This window comes from Anomaloglossus baeobatrachus, chromosome 3, assembly GCF_048569485.1.
Source record: "Anomaloglossus baeobatrachus isolate aAnoBae1 chromosome 3, aAnoBae1.hap1, whole genome shotgun sequence".
Taxonomy (NCBI): Eukaryota; Metazoa; Chordata; class Amphibia; order Anura; family Aromobatidae; genus Anomaloglossus; species Anomaloglossus baeobatrachus.
Window position 1 is genome coordinate 435,704,489 of NC_134355.1, and position 27,128 is coordinate 435,731,616.

A 27,128-nucleotide genomic window follows, 5' to 3' on the forward strand; every position below is an offset into this window, starting at 1 on the left:
CGGCATTTGCAAAACACTTGCCCGGAATGACCTGGCACCAAATCGACCTGTTCATTCTCTACAGCCAAATACAAGGGGGGGGGTAAGAGTTCTCACCCCTTCAAGTTGACTTGCCTAATGACTCAGACACTCGTGGTCAACCACTAGGGGTTTATGGGGTGCAAGCCACAGCCCCCAGTTCCTCTCACCATCAAAGTAAGCACTTACAGGAGGTTGTGCCAGATGGACAGAGAGTCATTGGATCTTGTGACTCTGGGGTATTTCTCACAATAGCTGATCCCCTAGTGGTTCTGCCAGAGGCAATACATCATGGACCAGGGATTGTTATTAAATTGGCTGGAGGACAAAGGAAGAATATCCCAAAGGCGACTGTAGATCTAGTCTTTGGCTTTGGAGCCAAGCAATGTGTGGTTGGGGTGATGAGCGGCCTGCGTTCAGATATTCTTCTACGAAATGATGTGGGAGATCTACAATGTCAATTTGTGGGTGCAGGAAACACAGTTTGAGTGAAGGAGGACACAACGGGAAGTTTGCCCTTCCAACCCTACCACGGTACAAGGGACTATCTACAGCTTCTCCATCCAATACAAGCGTGGAAGTCAACACCAGAATGCTGATGGACTGTCCCGGCATGAAGAACCATAGACTATCCACAGCTGAGCAACATGGACTTAAGTGAGGTGGCCAGAGGTCTGTGTAGATCTCATGGCATACTCACTTATTAAAAAGGAGGGAGAAGTTGTGATGGTGGACTATTGTGGGTCATGTACCATTTTGTGTGGGTTAATGTTTAGGCGTTGTTCACTGTCCATTATTTGTATTGCTTGTGTGTACATTGTATTTGCTGTAGGTAACCACCCCCTGTAGTGTTCCTGGCCCTAGGTCTGGGGGAAGGGGCCTGGGATCCACTTACTGTAAACTCTCTGCTTACCTGGGGGGATGAGTCAGTCTGTTTGAGAACTTGACAAGAGAAGAAAGAAGGTTGAACCTCTGAGGGAAAAGCTGCATCTACCCACAGAGACCCGGACATTTATCGCTTATTGGATTATATTCATATTTCTGGACTAGTTTTACCCTCTGTATGGTGAATTATCTTATGGACCGTTTGATTTGCTTGGAATAAATGCTTATTGGATTGTACAGCCATCTCTCGCTCTGTTGATTGTCTGATATAACAAAACAAAACAATCACTGATCTCGGAGAGACTAGCCAGAGTAAACACTGCCGGCAGCCAGAGAGGGCGCTCAACACAGTGAAATCTTAGGTGCATTGCCCCCTGGGAAGTATGTAAATCAAAAAGGTCTGTGGAGCGTCTGTTAGGAGTCTCAGAAACTAGCCAGATATCCCTCCGGGAAGGACCTAGCCAAGGAGTGGCTCTTTTTAGGAGACCACCATAACCACCATATTAAGTGGCCCTTTTAGTCAATATCCAGCTCTTGACGAGTTTAAAGATATGACAAGGGAAATACCAAGGCCAGGTATCCATCCAAAGACAGCTGTTTCAAGGTATTGCCCCTAATCAGTGTGGAGTAGGATTCTAGCCAGGTACTAGACATTGCTCCCACCTGGCCAGAATCTTACTCCACACTGATAAGGGGCAATACCCCGAAACAGCTGTCTGTGGATGGATACCTGGCCTTGGTATTTCCTTTGTCATATCTTTAAACTCGTCAAGAGCTGGATATTGACTAAAAGAGCCACTTAATATGGTGGTCTCCTAAAAAGAGCCACTCCTTGGATAGGTCCTTCCAGGAGGGATATCTGGCTAGTTTCTGTGTCGAGACTCCTAACAGAGGCTCCATGGACCTTTTTGATTGTGTGATATGGGAGAAGGATCCCGTTACACACATTTTACCTAGTGGTTGCATGGGAAGAGGCAATCTCATAACACATTTGTTTGTTTCGCAACCATGAAAAAGATCTTGCCCAAAACTTCTTCATGGAGGGCATTCTTGTGGCATGCAACAACATCAACAGTTTAAATGGAAGCTCTAAAGAAAAGTCATAATCCAGACGGAATGGAGGATCTTCATCGATTCATCCAAAACAAGCCTAAAAGCCATCTTACTACATAATGGCAATGCACTGCCTTCAATTCCAGTTGGTTATGTAGTCCACATGAAAGAAACGTATGACAACATGAAACAGCTGTTGAGAGGCCTAAACTATGACTAACATTTGTGGTCCCTCTGTGGTCACTTAAAGGTGTTTACCCCCTTACTTAATTGTGGATACACAAAGTACTGCTGCTTTCTCTGTTAGTGGGATAGTCGTGCAAGAGAGTAGCACTACAATAAAAGACTGGACTCTCCAACAATCACTTCAGCCAGGGAGTAAAAATGTCCTGTATCCACTACTTGGTGACCACATAAGATTTTGTTACCACCATTGCATATCAAGTTGGGCCTAATAAAGAACTTTGTAAAGGCAATGAATAAAAATAAATGCAAAAGCATTCATGTAGCTCATTGATAAATTTCCAAGGATAAGTGGAGTAAAATAAATGAAGGAGTCTTTTTTAGATCTCAGATTCATAAGCTTCATCAAGATGAGGAGTTTCTCTGTTGCAAGGCAAAGAAAAGGCTGCATGGGTAGCATTCGCATTAGTGGTAACTACCGTAATTTTTTGGGAAACTAAAGAGCATATAACTACACCGTGTGCAGAATTATTAGGCAAATTGTATTTTAGAGGATTTTTTTTTATTATTGATCAACAACTATGTTCTCAATCAACCCAAAAGACTCATAAATATCAAAGCTTAATATTTTTGGAAGTTGGAGTGGTTTTTTTTTAGATTTGGCTATCTTAGGAGGATATCTGTTTTTGCAGGTAACTATTACTGTGCAGAATTATTAGGCAACTTAATAAAAACCAAATATATTCCCATCTCACTTGTTTATTTTCACCAGGTAAACCAATATAACTGCACAAAATTTAGAAAGAAACATTTCTGACATGCAAAAGCAAAACCCCAAAAAATTAGTGACCAATATAGCCACCTTTCTTTATGGTGACACTCAACAGCCTACCATCCATAGATTCTGTCAGTTGCTTGATCTGTTTACGATCAACATTGCTTGCAGCAGCCACCACAGCCTCCCAGACACTGTTCCGAGAGGTGTACTGTTTTCCCTCCCTGTAGATCTTATATTTTATAAGGGACCACATGTTCTCTATGGGGTTCAGATCAGGTGAACAAGGGGGCCATGTCATTTTTTCATCTTTTAGACCTTTACTGGCCAGCCACGCTGTGGAGTAGTTGGATGGAGCATTGTCCTGCAGTAAAATCATGTTTTTCTTGAACGATACTGACTTCTTCCTGTACCACTGCTTGAAGCAGTTGTCTTCCAGAAACTGGCCGTAGGTCTGGGAGTTGAGCTTCATTCCATCCTCAACCAGAAAAGGTCCCACAAGTTCATCTTTGATGATACCAGCCCATAGCAGTACCCCACCTAGACCTTGCTGGCATCTGAGTCGGAGTGGAGCTCTCTGCCCTTTACTGATCCAGCCTCTGGCCCATTCATCTGGCCCATCAAGAGTCACTCTCATTTCATCAGTTCATACAACCTTTGAAAAATTAGTCTTAAGATATTTCTTGTTCAGAGGTGGTCGTTTTTCAGCCTTCCTTACCTTGGCCATGTCCCTGAGTATGGCACACCTTGTGCTTTTTGATACTCCAGTAACGTTGCAGCTCTGAAATATGGCCAAACTGGTGGCAAATGGCATCTTGGCAGCTTCACGCTTGATTTTCTTCAATTCATGGGCAGTTATTTTGCGCCTTTTTTGCCCAACACGCTTCTTGCAACCCTGTTGGCTATTTGCCATGAAAATCTCTCTTCTGACCCATTTTGTCAAAGGAAAGGAAGTTGTCTAATAATTAAGCACACCTTATATAGGGTGTTGATGTCATTACACCGCATCCCTCCTCATTACAGAGATGCACATCACCTGATTTACTTTATTGGTAGTTGGCTCTCAAGCCTATACAGCTTGGAGTAGGACAACATGTATAAAAAGTATCATGTGATCAAAATACTCATTTGCCTAATAATTCTGCACATAGTGTATGAAGAGTTGAAAAATCTCCTCAAAACATATAAGGATCTTGGCTATAACATGTCATCAAAGACTGATTTTTTTAGATTTACACTATTTTCCACCAAACAGCAGAGCAGTAAGCGACAAGTATGGTGAGAGATCTCACCAAGATAGTGCAGCTATGGAGAAAAGATTTCAAGGAAAATTGAATTCATTAATTATTGCAGATTACTGTAGGAAAATTGAAGAGATGATCTGATGCAGGAATAAAAGAGACAAGCAATGAAGAGTTGTCATTGAATGAGGACCACATTTTGTAAAGCAAAATTCTGTAACTGTTTATATTTGGCAAACATTCTTCGACATTTTAGTTATTTGAACTGTTGCTAAGATTCCACTAAATAAATATCAGAAAATTGCCATAATAAAATATTCTGCACCTTTATATTCACAAAAATAATATTGTTTTGAAGTACTAATGTATTAATTACTGTATATGTAGCAGTAAATGTAACTCTCTTTGAGATCCTAGAAACAAGAGCCAACTAAAAATGTTGATTGTCAGATTTGAATTAGGATTCGAGGTCAAAATCATTAAGAAATGGCTGATTTTATAACTGAACCTGACAACTTCTGAAAATATGTGGAACGGTGTAATAAAAGGTCCAAGCATTTGCATTAATGGATGTTCCACCTGTTTTACATTCATATCCTTTTCCAGTTTTCATGTACATTTGTTCACATACTCGTACATTGTCATGTACTCCATGTATTATATGTGGTCACCATGCTCTCCGAACTATTGTATGTGATCCATCCTTGTCTCGGTGTCATCAATGTGGGCTTCATGGTTCCGAATATGGCATACTATTAGTGTTCCATATAATTCAGAAATATAAATATATACAGTAGGTAGGTATTAGCATCTAAATATCCATTCTGAATAATTATGGGAAGGTATTCAATATCATAGCCAACTTGCTATCATATGGCAACACAGTGTTAAAAACGTACCTGAACCAAGAACCAGGACAGGATGACGGACATCCATGGGTTGCCTCCCTTTGAAGTAATCTTTGCTGGTAAAAAGAGTTTTCCTGTGAAAATGTATAAAATATAAATCATTACCCCAAATTAGCAAACAACATAGGTGTCTTCCTATGGGAAGAAATAGTGTTATGTGGAAGCTCCAGAATGACCAATAACTATTATTTATTTACACCAGTTACTAAAGTTTAATACTTATTACTACAGCCCAGAACATGTGGAGCATGGCTCTGCCTTGCATGCATATCTATCTCAATAAGGAAAGTTATAGACCCCTGCAGTAATAATAATAACAATTTTATTTATATAGCACCAACATATTCCATGCAAACCAAAAGATGTGGTTCTGCACCACCGCTGTACGACCTGTTTACAATACTGGGGAGGAGTGGATTAGAAGCAGTATTTCCTTAGTAAGGCTCCGGTCCTGGGTGCTCGCTGATGAAACAGGATAGCTGTAGGTGTGTGGAACTATATAGAAAAAAGTCCAGCGGCACACCGAATCTGGAGTAAAAAAACTTTTCTTTTTTTATTGAAATAAGTCGTGCATATTAAAAAGGCAGTGAAGGAACCGGGTGCAGGATCCCTCACGGACAACAGGAAACAGCTGTTGAGAGGCCTGAGCTATCCTTCCGTGAGGGATCCTGCACCCGGTTCCTTCACTGCCTTTTTAATATGCACCGCTTAATTCAATAAAAAAAAGAAAAGTTTCTTACTGGAGATTCAGTGTGCCATTGGACTTTTTTCTATATGGTTCCACCAACATATTCCGCAGCACTTTACAATTCAAAAGGGACATGTACAGACAATATGAGACATTTCAGAGTAAAGGCTGCTTTACACCCAGCGACATCGCTAGCGATGTCGCTGGTGAAAGAACCCGCCCCCATCGGTTGTGCGTCACGGGCAAATCGCTGCCCGTGGCGTACAACATCGCTTGGACCCATCACACGTACTTACCTGCCTAGCGACGTCGCTGTGGCTGGCAAACTGCCTCCTTTCTAAGGGGGTGGTTCGTGCAGCGTCACAGTGGCGTCACACGGCAGCCGTCCAATAGAAGCAGAGGGGAGGAGAGCAGCCGAAAGAAAGTGACGCCCACCTCGTTGCCGGAGGACGCAGGTAAGGTGGTGTTAGTCATTCCCGGGGTGTCACACGTAGCGATGTGTGCTGCCTCAGGAACGACGAACAACCTACGTCCTGCAACAGCAACGATATTTGGGATTAGAACGATGTGTCAACAATCAACGATTAGTTGAGTAATTTTGATCGTTAACGGTTGTTCGAATGTTTCACACGCAACGACGACGCTAACGAGGCCGGATGTGTGTCACGAATTTCGTGACCCCAACGACATCTCGTTAGCGATGTCGTTGCGTGTAAAGCCCCCTTAAAACAATACAACAGATACCAAGAAGAGTGCAGGCCCTGCAACCAAGCTTACAATCTAAAAGGAAACAGGGGAGGCAGAAAAGGTAAATGATAAAAAGTGCTTGTACTGAATGGTCCAGCAATAAATATAATAAATAGGGTATTCACATATCCCTGCGTGTACCGCTCACCCACCAGTATGTGTACAATTACAGATACAGAGTGCTAATAACTGCATAGAGGATGTATAAACCGATGATTAAGATGACCAGAGAAAAGGACCAAATATTGTAAGGGCAAAACGGGTATAGCTAGATAAGTGAAGTGAGGTGATAGGCCAGTCTAAAGAAATGCATTTTTAGGGCCCGCTTAAAACTGTGGGTATTGTGAATTAGGCCAATTGTCCCGGGTAGTGCACTCCAGAAAATTGGCGCAGCTCGCGAAAAGTCTTGAAGACAAGAGTGGGATGTTCAAATAACAGAGGATGACAATCTTAGGTCATTAGAAGAACGGAGGGCATGGGTAGGGTGATAGACAGATTAGGGAGGGGATGTAGGATGGTGCAGAACTGTAGACATCTTTGTGGGTGAGAAAGATAAGTTTATATTGTATTCTGTAGAGGATGGGGAACCAGTGCAATGACTGGTACAGGGTAGAGGAATTAGTGTAACAGTTGGAGAGGAATATGATTCTAGCTGCGGCATTCAGAATGGATTGGAGAAGGGAGAGTTTAGTAAGAGGGAAACCAAATAGTAGAGAGTTGCAGTAGTTTAGATGAGAATGGATAAGAGAGACAGTGTTTTTGCAGAAACAGCGGTAAGAAAAGGTCGACTTCTAGAGATGTATTTGAGAAATGAGTGATAGGTAATGGAGTGAAGGAAAGATCTGAGTTAAAAATAACCCCAAGATAGCGGGCATGCTCTTGGGGAGTTATGGTAGAACTGCATACAGAGATGGTAATATTGGGTTTAGGAAGGTTAGTAGTAGGAAGAAACATGAGATGTTGAATTTTTGACTGATTCAGTTTTAGATAGAGGGAGGACATGATAGTGGAGACAGCAGACAGACAATCACTGGTATTTTGTAATAATGCAGGGGTGATGTTAGGAGACTAGGTGTATAATTAGGTGTCATCAGCATACAGATGGTACTGAAAACCAAAACTACTGATGATTTGTCCAAAAGAGGCAGTGTATAGAGAGCAGGGGGCGTAGGACTGAACCCTGAAGAATCCCGACAGAGGAAAAGAGGAGAGGAAGAGGAGCCGGTAAAAGATACAGTGAAGGAGCGGTCAGAGAGGTAGGAGGAAAACCAAGACAGAACAGTGTCCTTGAGCATGATAGAGCAGAGCATGGTGAGAAGGAGCTGATGATCCACAGTGTTGAATGCTGCAGAGAAATCCAGGAAAATCAACAGGGAATAGTGATAATTAGATTTAGCTGTGAGTAGATCATTAGAGACTTTAGTAACAGAGGTTTCCATAGAGTGTAAGAAGCGGAAACCGGATTGTAAAGGGTCAAGCAGAGAGTTATCTGAGAGACAGCGGATTAGATGGGACTGGACCAAGTGGTCCAGACGTTTAGAGAATATTAGAGACATGTCTGTAATTCGCAGTGCAGTTTTGGTCCAGGGATGTTCTTTTCAATAGAGGGTGTTTGCTTGCGTGTTTGAAGGAGGAGAGAAACATACCAGATGAGAGACAGAGGTTAAATATTCTAGTTGAAGAGAGTTGACAGCCGGGGAAAGAGACTGAAGGAGATGTGAGAGAATAGGGTCACTGGTGCCGGTAGTAGGGCGAGAAGATGTAACCAGCCTGGTAGCTTCTTCTTCTGTGACTGGTTCAAAAACTGAAAATGAGCTAGATGAAGTTAGTAGTAAGTCAGGAGAACCCACACACTGTCACGAATCGGCGCCGCCGTAGCCGCAAGCAGCCTGCTGCAGTTCTAGTTGCGCCCAGGTGCCGGCTGACGTTTTTGGCCGTGCCTCGAGTCATCCAGCTTGCTGCTTCCTCCTCCACTTCTAAGTGTGGAGAGGCGGCTAGTGCACATGCGCGTGCTGAGTTACCCCAGCTAGAGCTTAAGTCCAGTGTTTCGCCTAGTGAGCATGCACAGCCTGACTGAGTCATTTCTGAGACTAAGTCCTCAGTTCAGGCAACTGAGCATGCTCCCACACTTAATGCGAAAAGCCTCTTTGCACAGGTACTTGAACTTTGTGCTGTGTCTAAGTCTGTGTTATGCCTATTGAGCATGCTCAGGCTGATGGTTTGATTTCTGAGACTGTTGTTCAGGCTACTGAGCATCTTCAGGCACTTAGTGCATCAGAGGCTAGGACCGGTAAGGACCTCACTTGGCATTGTCTGTGAGGTGGCAGGCCCTGATAGGCCGGCAGGCATCAGGTGTCCTGATGATGTGTCCACTTCGGATTGGCTTGCAGAGGCCCGCACCTATGACATAGCACCTCACCATTGGTCGTCAGACGATGACTGGTGAGGTGTTTGGGGCGTGGCTGCCATGAGGTCATCAGTGACGTGGCAGTTCTGGATAGGCCGCTGGTGATGTCACTGATGACGTGGCACACTGCTATTGGCTCCTGGAGGTGCCATTGTGGTCCACCCTGGGTTTGGGGCGGACCCTAGGTAATAAAAGGGGCTGGAGACAACATGGAAGTGCACAGTCTTCTCATATGCTTGCTGTGAGCACACCTCCATGTGTAGAGCCTATTGCGGCATCAGCCTCTTAGATTGGAAGCAGTAGGTAGGAATAGGTGTCCAGTGCCTGTCACGTCAAGACACTGGGCTGGGCACGATAGGGTCAGGCATTGCGCTTCCCTCCTACTGTCCAGTCCTTCTAGTGCAGCCCAGTGGTGTTAACTGGGCTGCTGCTGATGTGCCTGGTGTCCACAGGTGTGACAGCATACCCCAGGGCCCCTGTGGCATTAACAAGAAGTTCCTGGGCTGGGTGTGTGGACTCTGTGACGCTAACAGGGTTCACGGTCTCCTGATCCAAATGTTAGTTAACTTGGATCAGACCCCTATTATTTCTGAGCCACCCAGCTCTGTATTCTCCGCCTAACCTTCGGGTTGCCAGCAGCTCCTTTTCCATCTGGGAGCACGGTGGACCCAGACTGGCGATTGGGAATACACCACCTTATCCTAATCCGCCAGTCCCCCCGTAACACATACAGATTAAATCACCAGCATATCCTGCAAAATCCCGCTCTTTAGCTTACATCAACATATGATGTAAAATGTTTTGCTTTTATCGTACGTATTACATATAGCTAGAAATAAGCAGACCCGTGGCTTTCAGGTTTGCCAGGTTCATTTGGACTTTAGATAATGTTCAGTTTGAGACCCGGACTTAACCTGAACCCCAATGGAAGTCAATGATTGGGCACTTCAGCTCTCCAATCACATACAGCCAGCCATAAACAGATCACTTCTGAGGGAGGGCGGATTTTTTTTATTTATTTTGGGACATACTATCTCCGGAAGAGTTGTTTGACCCCCAGTGAGAGCCATTAGGAGGCTGCAATGAGCCAAGCACCTGAGCACAGCAATGCTCGATCGAGTTGTCAGCATATGTAAAGCACCCAAACTCCGAATTCAAACACAATTTTTTTTGTTCTGTACGAACCCCGAACTTTACGATTTAGGTTCTTTCATCTCTAATTATAGCTCTTTTACTCACAGGCCTCAAGCTGCTGCATCCCTATCCCGTAAAGCCTCCTAAAGCCTGTTTTCTTGCCTTGCTTGAAATTATCATGGGAGTAGTATGTGGATATGTGGATCAAAATCACCATCCGCATCAATTCTTTTCTCAAGAGGTGTAGCAATGAGGCCAAATCACCATATTTTACCATGGGCTACCAAAGTTTTGGCCTACATAACTTAACCAGCTATATCAGGCATTGTAAAACAACAGAAGAAGATCATTATTGTACATTCTCATGATAGAGAATAGTATCCTGTACTGTACATTAGTAAAGGCTTTGTCTTACAGAGGACAATTCTGACACCATTAGAGCTCGGAGTATTCACAGTAAAGAAAAAGACAAAATGCATCGGTTATGGCATTCCCTACTGCTAAAATAGCACATGCCATTGTAAGGCAGAGTTAACTGAATCTTATCTACAGACAATGGAGCTGGAGAAGAATTCATTTTAGAACATTTTTTGGAATGTGTATATGAGAATTCAGAGGATGGCCAACAGGAATTATTTCATAACAAGTACGACCTGATAAAAATGTAAAGATATAAAGATCACTGTGTTCTGCGACTTTATACTAGGCCATGTTCACATGCATTGGTTTGCAGTGAAATTTCAACATACATTTCACAGGAGGATCAACAGCAGAAATCCAAGGCTGACACTTGTTGTTGATGCACAGTTGATTGCCCACTCTCATCCAAAGCTTTTCCATACAATATACACAGAAATAATGTTCATAATCACTGCTGATGACTTTTGGCTTTGGAGTGGCCAAAAATGTACCCAAAGACTTTCTAAAGCAAGAACCCTATGGACATGTATTGGATGTCAGAATATATAAGTGGATATGATAAGAATTTAAACTGCACCAAAATCCTCATCAAAGTCCTGTGTGCACGCTGACCGTACGGTGGACATTTTCTCAGATTTAGAGCTTCAAGGATGTTCATTATCCATAGTAGCCAGTAGATTATTTAACCAATATGTTCATCATCATTTTTCTTCATGTATGCAAACACATATCTATTCTACATTTTAGCATTTAGACAGACATCAGTACATGCATCTTACTAGAATATATCCGACTAGATTAAAGGTACGGTAACCCAAAAAGTGCAATATGCACCCACAACCACGAGCAGTTCTGGGTGAATATTGCTAATCCCTGCCTAACATTCCCAGCCTATACTAGCATAGATAAAGAGATCTTTAGGAAACTTATGTCTAAAGATCCTTTATGATATGCTAATGAGCGCAGGGACTAGTCAAAAGGGTGTTCGTTCCTGTGCTCATTCCGCCCTCTTAGCATGTTAGCATAGCCACAGGGGCGTACTAACATGCTATTAATGCCCAGCATCATCAGCGGTGACGCATGTACCTGTGTCTGTTGTCACTGCTTCAGAACGCCAGGGTTAGGGTCAGTGCACATGACTAGAATGTCCGATATCTCCGGTCATGCGCACTATGAAGCCGGTTGTACAAATCCCGGCTTGAGAGAGGTCTAGTGCGCATGACTGGAAGTGCCCGGACTTCTGATCATGTGCACTGGCCATAAGCCCAGCGCTCTGAAAATGTAACAACGGACACAGGTACTGCTGATGACGGAATGAGCGCAAGAACTATCGCCCTTGCGCGACTAGTCCCTGCACTCATTACCATATCATAAAGGATCTTTAAAAATACTTTTTCTAAAGATCTTTTTATGTGTGCTACTAGACGCAGGGACAGTTAAGCAGGGATTAGCGATATGCACCCAGAACTGCTCATGGTTCTGGGTGCATATTGCACCGGACAGGTTCACTTTAAGCATGTTCCTATTGCCTGTCAATACATAAGGTACATATGAGTACAAGCCAGGAGAGCTGCATTTATGGAAACAATAATAAAATGAGATAAAGCAATGTGGACAAAGAAAGCACAAAACTATGATGAGTCTCATAAGAGATATAAAATCTAACGCAAAGAGTGGAATCCGATCATTAAGCAAATTAAACATCACAAAATGACTGTACTGATTTGATTAGCAAACGCACAATGTATTAAATTTACCCATTTCAGATACATTTGTACCTATTTGTGAAGACGAGACCGTAGCGAGGGTAGAAGTGGAAGCCATTAAATACCAAGACTATAGTGATATGACTGATAAATAAGGACTGCGGAGGTACAGGAGAATATGTCGCACAATGTATTCCAATATTGGCTGTGATTAGCACGTACCAAGCTGTTAACAGCTAAGCGGAGCCACAAGAACACGGGATAATAGGACAGAAGAGCTATTAAAAGCAGAAATTACTAGTTAGGCCCTGGCATGGAATAGAGCAAAATAACAATCATCCTAATTGTAATGATGCACAGTGTGTTTGATGGGTAATTTACAAGGCTTTGTGGTGATAAATCTGCAACTGGTAAATGCAAAAAGCTGCACACAATGCACTATATTAATTTCCTATCCCCGACATTCGCTGGTAGGAGCGGCAGTGCTATGTAAATAGTTAAATGGATGGGACTCGAGGAGATTGTCACACATTAAGTGTGCAAAGTGGCCAATATTTCATACACCAAAACACCAGAGGGGACAGCAACGCGAGCTCTAAAAGCTTCTCCATTTCCTTTCTTTATTAGGACAGTTGTAGATGTTTGGGGTGATGGTATAAAACACTCCCTCTATAAAAGCACTGTGGTCAATGACGCAAAAACCTACTGGTGTTACCATACCTGAATGTCATGGGAGGTACGGGAAAGTACCAAGTGAATGACGAAAGGTTTCTCTGTCTAGGGAAGGAGGTGATGGGGACCCCTGACCAAACATACCGCTGGCCCCTAGCTTTCTTCACTTCCCTAGATGTTAGCTTCAAGCCAGATACCAACCCTGGCTGACCCTGAAATAGGCCCTAGTTAGGGAACAGATGGAATGAGCGCTTAGTCAACCCCACTAAGCTTTAAGCTCACACAGGAAGTACAAACAGGGAACATGTAAACTAATAACTTATCTCCAGATGACTCAGGGAGAGGAACTGCAACAACAACGAAGTTTCTCCAGATTAATACAAGACGACTACTTTGACCTATCACCAGCACAAAGTAAGGAGAAATGAAGGTCTTTAAAGACACACAGAGAAGTGATGAAGATTAACAGCTGAAAAAGTGAGGAAATCTGAAGGGTCCTAAAGAGAAAGCAATAAACCCCAAGCAGGGAAAAAGGGAAAGTCAGAGAGCAGCTTGTGTAACCAAACGCTGAGACCTGCTACCACTGGGTAGCAAAAACCTGCTGGCAAATTCCCTTAAACTAATGCTGCAGTCTGCTATATACAGTGAACCTTAGATATTCTACAAGCCAAATAGTTAAACATTTTTAAGAGAACCAAATTTTAAGACATACAAATATATTTTCAGCCAAAAATGGAGGCTTTTAAAAAATACATTATAATATGTCTAGATCATTTAACTCCAAAAGACTAATCTACTGCTGTCACTCCAACCAGTGAAGAAACCGAGATAGTGGGGAGATCTTTAAAACCATATTAGCTGTGTCGCGAGCCTCACACGCTCTGTTCTTTAGGGATCCAATAATCACAATTTTCATGGATATAACAACAATACATTCGGCAGCACTTTACATTTCAGGAAGTACATGTGCACAATCTATGAGAAAATACATAAAAGTGCTTGTTTTGTACAATGGTAAAGACATTTTAAAAGAAGGGCAGTGCAGAGAAACTTGTATGAGCCAGACACTGGCCTGTATCCGTGTACGCACAGTATGAAGTATGGAGGAAATCTGCTGACTTGTGATTTTCTCCACAGAGTGATGAAGAAAATGAGTTTAAGAAGCAATATAAGTTTCCTTCCGTCTGAATCAGTAGATTTAAAAAGTAGGAGGACGGTGCGCTGCTTCATCCAGGGAGGTCATGAGAGCTTCAAGGTTTTAAAATTTAGCATCCAGATTGGGACAGTTATAAGAAAGAGACCGGAAAAAAACCTCAGCAGCCCTCTCATTATTATGATCAGTAGGATTACAATATAAAACGCCTCTTTTATATCGCTGGATCCACCATTCATTATAGGTAATAACAGCTCACCATTTACCTCTGCCCATGTCATGGCGCATGCCCACAATACTTTCTAACAAGAGTAAAAAAAGTAAAGAATGAAATACAACGAATGAGTAAAAAAGGATGTGGAACATATGTTTCATCACATATTAAACTATTACAATAAGTAATACTGATGGTTTGCATATTGGTGGCTCACTTGTGTAGCCATTTTACATTCTGATGAAGGTTATTCCGATTCTGTATGATGTAGGAGTATAACATTTGTCATACTCATGAACCAAGTGTAAAATGGTCACCGTCCCATTAATGAGTAAAAACAAATAAGTTGCTTAAATGTAATACTATTGAGATCATCAATTGATTGTTGCATTTTAAAGGTAACCTTTGATGCCTAGAAATGCTATTAATCTACTAATATAACGTTAATTTACAGGTAAATAGCAGTGAAATCCTGTTACTGGAGCAGCGGATATAGGTAGAGTGTGAAGTTCTATCCTCCCTACAGCTGCTCCCTGCTCAGGGCTATGCAGGGAGCAGTTACAGTCACCTCTCAAACAGTGAACCCGGCTTTAATCTGATCTGTTGTCAATCAAAGTGTTTGGGATTACAGTCCAGCTCGCTGTGTATTGAGTGGTGACTAACAGCACCCTGCACTGCCCCGATGACTGAAAATGAGCAGCTGCAGGGAGGATATAATGTCATTCTCTCCCTGCAGCCCCTGCTCCATTAAGGCACCCTAATTGGATTTTAATGTTATTTACCTGAAGATAACCCCATTTCTGCCGATAAATAAGCAATGTTGGTCATGACAGGTTCATTTGAACTTCATTTTTAAAAAGGTGGACCTGTGCAAGAAATAACTGGAATGGAAAAATGATGCATTTTGGCCACAGATTACAGTGTTTTCTTGTTTGGCTCTTAAAGGGGTTGTGCAGGACTTTAACAATGACGGCCTATCCTTAGCATAGGTCATCAATGTCTGATTGGTGGTGGTGCAATACCTGCAGCTCGACTGTTCCAGGTACCAGCGGCAGGCAACTATTTAGCTGCAGAGCTGTACGTCTCCATCAACTAAATAGTGGCAGCTGCTAGGGACTGCATATCCGCCTCTAATTTGATAGAGCGTGGATGTGCAGTATCAAGCTGTGCCCACTATTCCGTTAATGGAGCTGTGCTGTGCAGCTCTGCAACCAAGTAGTAATAGCCGCCGCCGCTACTGAAAACAGCTGATTGGTGTTGGTGCCAGGTGTCGCACCCTCTCCGATCAGACATTGATGACCTATCCTAAGGATAGGCCATCAGTGTTAATGCCCCGGAAAGCTGCTTTAAGGCGGGCTTCACATCAGCGGCATTCTGCCGCAATGTGTTTCACTTCAATGTACTATGGACTCGCGGCAAGTTCCGGTCACATGCCGTTGTGTATGACGCACACAACCACATGTGACCAAAACGTGCCGTGAGTCTATAGGAAATGCATTGAAGTGAAAGGCATTTGTGCAGAATACTGCTGATGTGAAGCCCGCCTTAGGCGTGCTTTACACGCTGCGACATCACTAGCATTTGCTAGCGATGTTGAGCGCGATTGCACCCACCCCCATCGCACGGCCGATATGTGGTGGTCTCTGCCGTAGCGAACATTATCGCTACGGCAGCGGCACACGCACATACCTGCTTTGCGACGTCGCTGGGACTGGTGAACCGCCTCCTTTCTAAGGGGGGCAGTTCGTTCAGCGTCACAGCGACGTCACAGCAGCGCCCAATAGAAAAGGAGGGGAGGAGATGAGCGGGACGTAACATCCCGCCCACCTCCTTCCTTCCTCCTTTTCCGGTGGACACAGGTAAGGAGATGTTTGTCGTTCCAGCGGCGTCACACATAGCGATGTGTGCTGCCGCAGGAACGACAAACAACATCGTTACTGCAGCAGCAAGGATAATTGGGAATAGGGGGTGATGTCACCGATGAGCGATTTTGAACGTTTTCATTCAAAATCGCTCATAGGTGTCACACACAACGACATCGCTAAAGCGGCCGGATGTGCGTCACAAATTCCGTGACCTCAACGAGATCGTAGCGTGTAAAGCCATCGTATCGTATCGTAGCGTGTAAAGCCATCCTAAGGCGGGCTTTACACGTTGCGACATCGCTGGCAATTGCTAGCAATGTCCAGCGCGATAGCACCCGCCCCCGTCGCACATGCGATATGTGGTGATTGCTGCCGTAGCGAACATTATCGCTACGGCAGCTTCAGACGCACATACATGGTCGACGACGTCGCTGTGACCGCCGAACAATCCCACCTTCAAGGGGGAGGTGCGTTCGCTGTCACAGCGACGTCACCGTGACTTCACTAATCGGCCGGCCAATAGAAGCAGAGGGGCGGAGATGAGCGGGACATAACATCCCGCCCACCTTCTCCCTTCCGTATTGCCGGCGGGACGCAGGTAAGGAGATGTTTGTCGCTCCTGCGGGTTTACACACAGCGATGTGTGGAGCTGCAGGAACGACAAACAATATCGTACCTGCGGTCGAACCGACATTATGGAAATGAACGACGTTACACAGATCAGAGATATTGTACGCTTCTGTGCTCATTCATCGACGCACCTAGGATTTACACGTTGCGATGTCGCTACCGGTGCCGGATGTGCGTCACTAACGACGTGACTCCGACGATATATTGATAGCGATGTCGCAATGTGTAAAGCCCCCCTAAGGGTGGCCGTGCGATGGGGGTGGGTGCAATCGTGCTCGACATTGCTAGCAAATGCTAGCGATGTCGCAGTGTGTAAAGCACCCCTTAGTCTATGCAATGTCTTCCAGGATTGTGCAGACTAATGTGCTATGATAACATTTTTTGATCTTTACGATTCTGACTTTTTTAGCTATTGTACATAGATATGAATGTACAACTTTGAGTGACTGCTCATAATTATGCGCACACATTCAGAGTTTTGTTTTTTAACACATCTCTTACGTCCAAGTTTGGAACATCTTGCTAAACAGCCAGGTGACACACACTTTTGATAAAAAGCACAAAGGAGTTTATTACCTCCACTATAAATTACCTAGGGCCGACGTCTGCAACCACTCATAGACCTGATTCAATGTTCTGCTCGTCTGCTTTTTATATCCGTGCTTTTTAACCTAAATGACAGTATAATGTGCAAAACCATTGTATTATACTTTTCAAGTCATATTTCCCCAGAAATAAAGAAACAAAATCAGCAGAGTTAATGACCCGATCAAACAGGAATCCTCCATCCCCGGTTGCAGGAATTTGCAATCTGCACGTCTGTCTTCTGTCTGATGCCGTTCTCCCAGGACTCGGAATGGGTTGTTGCTTAATACATATGTATTTTATGCACTTATTTTCCTGGATTGTGCATTAATATGTAGCATACTCATCATGTAAAACAGCATCCAAGTTGTGTCGCTTAGATAAATATCATTTTTTTAACCAAATGTACGGGACCCTGGAGTGATGTTTGTCTTAAGGATTTGTGTCTAGCTGTTAAAAAGAAATTGTTGCGGCTGCACAGATATCCATACGGAGTGCTATTATGGCTTTCAGTCTAAATTGATGTTGAATTATAGCAAAACGTAGGTAACACAATCTTTCTTCTGACCAAGTAGCCCAACAAAGTCTGAATATAGAAAAAAGACATGGTCTGCTGAATGGCTGTGTTGTATCTGTAAAGGGGCTTTACACGCTAAGATATCGCTAGCGAGCGTACCCGCCCTTGTCGTTTGTGCGTCACGGGCAAATCGCTGCCCGTGGCACACAATACCGCTAACACCCGTCACACGGACTTACCTTCCCAGCGACGTTACTGTGGCCAGCGAACAGCCTCTTTTCTAAGGGGGCGGTTCGTGCGGCGTCACAGCGATGTCACACGGCAGGCATCCAATAGAAGCGGAGGGGCGGAGAACAGTGGCATGAAAGTTAAGCCCACCTCGTTGCCAGAGGACGCAGGTAAGCTGTTGTTCGTCGTTTCCGGGGTGTCACACGTAGCGATCTGTGCTGCCTCAGGAACGACGAACAACTTACAGTGCTGGCCAAAAGTATTGGCACCCCTGCAATTCTGTCAGATAATACTCAGTTTCTTCTTGAAAATGATTGCAATCACAAATTCTTTGGTATTATTATCTTCATTTATTTTGCTTGCAATGAAAAAACACAATAGAGATCATGTGATGCTTCTGTAATTTCTGTAATTAACAGCACCTGTAACTTACCTGTGGCACCTAACAGGTGTTGGCAATAACTAAATCACACTTGCAGCCAGTTGACATGGATTAAAGTTGACTCAACCTCTGTCCTGTGTCCTTGTGTGTACCACATTGAGCATGGAACAAAGAAAGAAGACCAAAGAACTGTCTGAGGACTTGAGAATCCAAATTGTGAGGAAGCATGAGCAATCTCAAGGCTCCAAAGACCTGAAAGTTCCTGTGTCTACGGTGCGCAGTGTCATCAAGAAGTTTAAAGCCCATGGCACTGTGGCTAACCTCCCTAGATGTGGAAGGAAAAGAAAAATTGACGAGAGATTTCAACGCAAGATTGTGCGGATGGTGGATAAAGAACCTCGACTAACATCCCAACAAGTTCAAGCTGCCCTGCAGTCCGAGGGTACAACAGTGTCAACCCGTAGTATCCATCGGCGTCTGAATGAAAAGGGACTGTATGGTAGGATACCCAGGAAGACCCCACTTCTTACCCCGAGACAAAAAAAAAGCCAAGCTGGAGTTTGCCAAAACTTACCTGAGAAAGTCTAAAACGTTTTGGAAGAATGTACTCTGGTCAGATGAGACATAAGTAGAGCTTTTTGGGGAAAGCCATCAACATAGAGTTTACAGGAAAAAAAAAAGAGGCATTCAAAGAAAAGAACACGGTCCCTACAGTCAAACATGGCGGAGGTTCCCTGATGTTTTGGGGTTGCTTTGCTGCCTCTGGCACTAGACTGCTTGACTGTGTGCATGGCATTATGAAGTCTGAAGACTACCAACAAATTTTGCAGCATAATGTAGGGCCCAGTGTGAGAAAGCTGGGTCTTCCTCAGAGGTCATGGGTCTTCCAGCAGGGCAATGACCCAAAACACACTTCAAAAAGCACTAGAAAATGGTTTGATAGAAAGCACTGGAGACTACAAAAGTGGCCAGCAATGAGTCCAGACCTGAATCCCATAGAACACCTGTGGAGAGATCTCAAAATGGCAGTTTGGAGAAGGCACCCTTCAAATCTCAGGGACCTGGAGCAATTTGCCAAAGAAGAATGGTCTAAAATTCCAGGAGAGCATTGTAAGAAACTCATTGATGGTTACCAGAAGCAGTTGTTCGCAGTTATTTTGGCTAAAGGTTGTGCAACGAAGTATTAGGCTAAGGGTGCCAATACTTTTGTCTGGCCCATTTTTGGAGTTTTGTGTTAAATGATCAATGATTTGATTTTTGTTTCATTCTCTTTTGTGTTTTTTCATTGCAAGCAAAATAAATGAAGAGAATAATAACAAAGAATTTGTTATTGCAATCATTTCAAGAAGAAACTGAGTATTATCTGACAGAATTGAAGGGGTGCCAATACTTTTGGCCAGCACTGTACATCCACAATGACCAACGAGATTTTGAAAATGGACGACGTGTCAACGATCAACCGTTAGGTAAGTATTTTTGATCGTTAACACTCGCTCCTAGCTGTTACACGCAACAACGTCGCTAACGACGCCGGATGTGCGTCACGAATTCCCTGACCCCCAACGACATCTCATTAGCGATGTCATTGTGTGTAAATGGGCCTTTAGTCATAAAAATGCCAAACATCAAAAACATTAAATAATGTATTTTTTTTTTCAATGAATCATAAGTGTTACTCTTTTCTGAACAGGTCCCTACAAAGTAGGAAAAAGTGAATTACCATGATAAAAAATTCTTGAAGCTACAGAAACTGTGAGAAGAAAGTGTTGCAGAAGCTGCGGACAACAGCGTGTGATGTATTTTCACCCTTGCCCGGGAAGCTACACGAGAGAATGAGAGCCTTATCGCTAATACACCCCTTCTCTTTTTTTTCTCATTATCACAGACAGTCAAGACAGGAATTTAGTGAAAGGCCGTCAGAGAGTCGGACAGAAGACGGACACCGCTGCACAGGGCTGCCTTAAGAAACCAAGCCAAAGAAAGCATTGATATTCCTATCGCTCAAGTGATAGCTAGGAGCCTCTGCCAAGGATAGAGAGGACTTGACAAGGACGTCCAGCAGGATGAGTGAGCTGCACTTGGAGAGGATGGCAGAAATTAATTCAAATGGAAGAACAGATAAGGGGAAAAAGTTTAATTATAAAGTGTCAGGAAAGAGAAGGGAGTAAAAAACCAAACACATGTGCTAAATAAATCAGACCACACCAGTAGTCACACTGTAGCTTCCAGGCTTTGTACTGAATATCATGGGCAGATTTACTAATCCTGCGTAATAGGTGAACAGCAAAATCAAGAGGCTTAAAATGCACCCAACTGATCACAGTGGCTCATTCTGAAGAATAAATCAGGTGCATTGTTTACACTAAGCTAATAGTTAGTAGGCAACCTGACAATATAACTAAGCACATAGTCTTGTAGGGAATATAGCCTCTATTAATATTACACCTTTAAAGGGAACCAACCATCAGAATTTTCATATATACAGTAAAGCCAGTGCTATACTGGCCCTAGTTTGCTTAATATACGGTAAGCATACCTTTTGTTTAGAGATTGGATGTTTTATTTCAGAAATATGTGCAAGTAAAGTTCCAGCAATGCACTGCTATTTGATTGACAGGTGCAACAGGAAGGGAATATGCGAGTCAGGTCTTGCTATCTATTCCCGCCTGTCTGTCTGCCTGCGCCGGAATTGACGTCTATGATGGCCACAGGGGGAAGAAAGCCAGACAGGCAGACAGAGGCAGGAATAGATAGCAAGACCTGACCCACATATTCCCTTCCAGTTGCACCTGTCAATCAAATAGCAGTGAATTGCTGGAACTATACATATTTCTGAAATGAAACATCCAATCTCTGATCAAACGTTATGGTTACATTCAGCATCCTAGTGCCAGTATAGCACTGGCTTTACTTTATATATGCAAATCATGCTGGTTGGATCATTTTAAGCCCACCCGCATATATATTAGACTAATGACAGCATAACCCGCTAAAATCAACAGGTTTGGCTGACTGTTCATTGTGTATGAGGGTCCTGTATAATTGATTGTTTGGGGAGCAAATACTCCGTCATGTCCGATTTTGGACTGCCGCTCCTTTTTTAAACCCCTACCAGGCATATCTGGAGGCAGCATTATCATGGAGAACACAAGAGCACTCGGGCGAACAAGCACTTTTGTATATGGGAGAGCCACTCGAAATAGCTGCATCCAATGTGTATGTCAGGCTTTATTCTTCTAATCTCTGACGCCAGGTGTTTGATGCAGTCTTGGTATGAACGAGAACCTTGAGCAGCGTTCCACCCACTAGTTTTGCATGCGCCCACCTTCCTCACTGGTGACTGCCATCTCTGGCGTGCATGAAGCTTAGACAAGTCAGTGCTGTCAATCCTGTGGGTGAGGAATGCAAAACCAGTGGGCAGAACAATTCTCTGAGCCCCTTGGCCACACCAAGGGTGCACCCAGCACTATAATTAGCATACTGCAGAGTGGAGGCATCAATTGAACTAAAGGTGCAGTTTTTATAAAGGCCATATCCTCTCCAAGGTTATGTGCGTAGTTTATACTGTCAGTTTTGGCTGCAGACTCCTTTTAAAAGGATTTTCCCATGAACAAAGTACATTTTAATAAATAGATCTTGGAATAATAATAAATTCCACAATAGGATGATTAAAAATGAATCTTCCTATGCGGAGATAATCTTATATACGTGTCCTTGCTATTGTACTGTGTAATGGCTGTTTCTGACCATGCAAGAACATGGTCTGATCATACCACACCTCCTGGGAAGGGGAAGATGCAAATCTGAGTATACAGACAGTAGGGCATGGGATCGAAGCTCATTTTTTTCTGTGAGGTAAAACACTGTTCTGCTTCAGATAACACAGGAGTGTTTGTGCCATCTCTGCAGCCCTCTGAACTAATTATAAATCAAGTGCATGACATATATGCTCTGCAGCAGCGGTAGCTTCTACCTCACTGATTAATTTTAGGAGTTCACTGGATTGCAGACGTGGCAGAAACACTCACTCCTGTGATAAAACAAGCAGGGTAATGTTTTACCTCACAAAAAGCAACTGCATGCTACTGCTATATAGTATGTATAATCGCTTGTTATTCCACCCCTAGCCAGGAACTGTGGCATGTGCTGACCATGTCCAGACACCGCCATTAGACAGTAAATAGCAGGAGCAGATTTATAAAATTATTAAAATTATCTCAGCACAGGAACTTTTCTTTTATTAAATCCAGTTGTGGAACTTATTTATATTTGAAAACCTATTGATTAACATGTACTATACTCATGAGACAACTTTTTTAAGCCAAAAGCACTTAAGCACACCTTAACTAAATTCATAAAACGCACTTTGCTACACTCCCTTTTCTAGACAGAATTTTGGCATCCTACCAGAATTGAAGTTAACCCCAATCTTACATCACAAATGAATTTCATCACATACCCCAATTCCATAGTCCTACATATCCCCACTGCCACAATGTACCTCCACAAACACTCTACCAACCATAAAGTCGAGAAATATACAGTATGTGGGTTTGTATGTTGATGACTGTATCTTGGATAACCAGTTCAGTTCTATAGAGGACACAAACTTGTTGCTTACATGATGAATGTAATCTTGATCAGTGGCCCTAAAACTCTCATACATGAACTATACAGTAGGTAGGTGCTGGGGTACATGCTCAGGGAAGTATATTACGCTTTAAAACAAAACAAATCCTCCCTAGCGTCTACCAATCTTCCATTGCTGGTTAAGTAGGTACTTAAAGTAACAGCTGAACCCGGAAGCATAGTCCTTGTTGGTATGACATGACTCCGGTCTGGAGGAAGCCATGGTAGAAATCTCAGCTGTTATGGAGACAGGATGCTTGCAGAGTCTGGGCTGGAGTCACATGAGCATCTCTCAGTGTCTAAGGAAGGCTCTGCAGAGGCCTCAATGAATCAATTGTCCCGTCATAGCTTAATTTATTACAATTGTTTTTTTGAGGTTAAACATTTTGCCTCCTCAGGGAGGAAGGAGACGAACTCTAGTGCCACCTATTGGAGGTGGCAATCCTAACAGTTAAAAGTGGCCCTTTAACGAGCCTTGTCACATGGCTTAGGATTTATGCCAGAGCAGAACCTCAATTTGCAGACAGTGTTTCGGGGTGATTGCCCCTCGTCAGTGCAAAGTATGAGATCTGATCTAGGTGTATGAGAAGCTACAGTGGGGTCTAAGGGGAAAACTCTCTCCTTGTGGAGACTGACAAACCAATCTGGTTGCCAGCGAAGAGTCATATAGCTGCAATGCTCCTCTGGGAAATTAACATTTTGCCTCAGAACAGAAGCTATGACATGGTGCCAGATCAATCACGTGACAGATACCAACACTGACTCCCTGACCAGGGCGAATCCCATTGAATTAAAATGGTGTCTATTAGTGATGAGCGAGTATGCTTGTTACTACTCGGTACTCGCACGAGTATCACTGTACTCGGGCTACTCGGCGGGGACCGAGTAATCTCGCGATACTCGTGCTGTACTCGTGGTCTTCATTTCTGCATGTTGGCGCTCTTTTGAGAGCCAGCCCTCATGCAGGGATTGGCTGGCAGACCACTGCAATGCCACAGCCCTGTTAGTTGTGGAATTGCAGTGATTGGCCGGCCCGCACAGCATGACCGAGCCTTTATACCGGCGGGCGCGCTGTGCTCTGCACACAGCCATCCAGACAGTCAGTGCAGGGAGAGGGTTGCTGCTTCAGGGAAAGGTTTGCGGCCCTTTATAGCTATTTCCGTAGCAGGGCTGCAAACAGTGTGACCAGAAGTCCTTCTCAGGACTATTCTAGTTGTATACAGGCAGGCAGGGTATAGCCAGGTCGGAGTACAGTAGCAGAGTCCTTCTCAGGACTATTGTTGCTATATACAGGCAGGGTATAGCCAGGTCGGAATACAGGCTAGTGACCAGAAGAGTCCTTGTCAGGACTATTGTAGCAGTATACAGGCAGGCAGGCAGGCAGGCAGGGTATATAGCCATTCCTAGTGGTGACCGTATACCAGCCTTCATCATATCTGGGGCTGGTGTACACAGTCTAAAACAGTCCAGATAGTGTCAGACTTCTCAGTAATTTTTGCTCCTAAAAACCTGTTAGGTTCTTAGTGCGTCCGTGCTTGCATTTAAAAACCGCACGTGTGTGCCTGTCGGTGGCAGCGTACAGGTGCACTTGTGTGCGTTTTTCACAAACTATTATATAACGCACAAGTGTAGTGTATAATACACGTCAGTCAGCAGTGGCTGATAGTGTCAGACTTCTCAGTAATTTTTGCTCCTAAAAACCTGTTAGGTTCTTAGTGCATCCGTGCTTGCATTTAAAAACCGCACGTGTGTGCCTGTCGGTGGCAGCGTACAGGTGCACTTGTGTGCGTTTTTCACAAACTATTATATAACGCACAAGTCGTCAGCACAGCATTGCAAAATGCGCAAGGGCATTGGCAAGGAACAAGGAAGTGGACGTGATGGTGGTGCAGGCAGAGGCCGAGGTCGTGGGCAAGCTCTAATTTCGCCACAACAAAGGGCCACATCTAGTCGCTCGCACGTCCTGTCCCAAATTCTTGGGGACCGCAGCAGTACACCGCTCTTGAACCAAGACCAGTGTCAACAGGTTGTTAGCTGGATAGCGGATAATGCTTCCAGTCAGATTGGCACCACCACAAACACTCTGTCTTCCACACGGTCAAGTGTCAGTAGCCGTGATACTGCACCGCACATTTCAGAACCTGATCCTCCTTCCTACCACAAGGCCGAGTACACGTCCTCGGACATTAATGATCCCACACTTGGACACTCGGAAGAGCTGTTCACGTTTCAATTCGCACATTCTGGCCTCTCGCCAGCTCATGTTGAAGTGGGTCATGAGGAGATCGTATGTACAGATGCCCAAATATTTGAGCAGCCACGTTCTCACGAAGTTGGCAACGTGTCTCAACAAGGGGTGGACGATGATGAGACACAATTGTCAGGAAGTCGGGAGGAGGAGCAGGGTGCGGAAGAGGAAGACGACGTGGTGGATGATCCAGTAACTGACCCAACCTGGCAGGAGCATATGCAGAGCGAGGACAGCAGTGCACAGGGGGAGGGAGACGTAGCATCCCAACAGGCAGTAAGAAGCAGGGTGGTGGCTCCAGGCAGAAGTCAGGCAACCGTTCCCCGGAACAACAACACGACACAAGGTGCCTGTACAAATGTTAGGTTTTCCCGAGTCTGGCAGTTTTTTAAGTTGGCTCCAGATGATTCCAAAAAGGCCATTTGCAACACCTGCCGTGCCAGCATCAGCAGGGGTACCAAAACTAGCAGCCTGACCACCACCAGCATGATCAGGCACATGTCAGCCAAGCACCCGACTTTGTGGGAAGTACAACAGAGTCGAGGAGCAGTGCTTGCTGATGTCACTGCTACGTCTTCGCTGGTTGTGCATGCGAGCCAATCCCCGGTCCATGCTGCCTGCGAACAAGCCTCCTCCGGTCCTGCACCTGCAGTTGCCTACGCAGAAATAACACCATCATCAAGCACGTCCTTGTCCCAGCGCAGCGTTCAGTTATCCATTCAGCAAACCTTTGAACGCAGGCGCAAATACACTGCCAACGCCCCACATGCCACAGTTCTAAATGCTAACATTTTGCGACTGCTTGCGCTGGAAATGTTGCCTTTTAGGCTGGTGGAGACAGAAGCATTCCGCGACCTGATGGCGGCAGCTGTCCCACGTTACTCGGTCCCCAGCCGCCACTATTTCTCCCGGTGTGCCGTCCCCGCGTTGCATAACCACGAGTCACAAAACATCACACGTGCCCTGAACAACGCTGTTTCACCCAAAGTCCACCTAACCACAGACACGTGGACAAGTGCTTGTGGGCAAGGCCGCTACATCTCGTTGACGGCACACTGGGTTAATATTGTGGAAGCTGGGACCCAGTCTGAGCGAGGGACGGAACACGTCCTTCACACACCAAGGTTTGCAGGCCCTACCTCAGTCAGGGTTTCACCCACACTCTACAGCTCCGGAATGTCATGCTCTTCAGCCTCCTCCTCCTCCTGCGCATCCTCATCCACTTTACCCTCCACACCAGTCCCAAGCTGGAAGCACTGCAGCACTGCCTCGGCGAAGCGGCAACAGGCTGTGCTGAAGCTAATCTGCATAGGTGACAAACCCCACAATGCAGAAGAGGTGTGGACAGCTCTGAAACAGCAGGCAGATCACTGGCTCACACCTCTGAACCTAAAGCCAGGAAAGGTCGTGTGTGACAATGGCCGGAACCTGGTGGCGGCTTTGAGGCGAGGCCAGCTGACACATGTTCCATGCGTGGCCCATGTGCTCAACCTCGTGGTTCAGCGGTTTCTAAAGTCATACCCAGAGCTGTCTGATCTGCTGGTAAAAGTTCGCCGCCTGTCTGCACATTTTCGAAAGTCACCTACTGCTTCAGCCGGCCTTGCCGGCTTTCAGCGCCGTTTGCATCTTCCGGCTCACAGACTGGTGTGTGATGTCCCCACGCGTTGGAATTCAACTCTGCACATGTTGGTCAGGATATGTGAGCAGAAGAGGGCAGTTGTTGAGTACCTGCATCACCTAAGCCGTCGGGAAATGGGTCAAACTCCACACATAACACCTGAGGAGTGGAGATGGATGTCCGACCTATGTACCATCCTCCAAAACTTTGAGGACTCCACCA

At 44.5% G+C, this 27,128-nt stretch overlaps 1 protein-coding gene across 1 annotated transcript in view; it reads right to left on the minus strand.

The window, feature by feature from the left end:
• LOC142295390 (solute carrier family 12 member 9-like) overlaps positions 1-27,128 on the minus strand; it is a 351,139-nt gene that overhangs the window by 135,453 nt on the left and 188,558 nt on the right. The window contains exon 8 of the mRNA XM_075338493.1: positions 5,055-5,137. Within this exon, the coding sequence (XP_075194608.1) occupies positions 5,055-5,137 (83 nt within the window). The remainder of the gene's footprint in view (positions 1-5,054; positions 5,138-27,128) is intronic.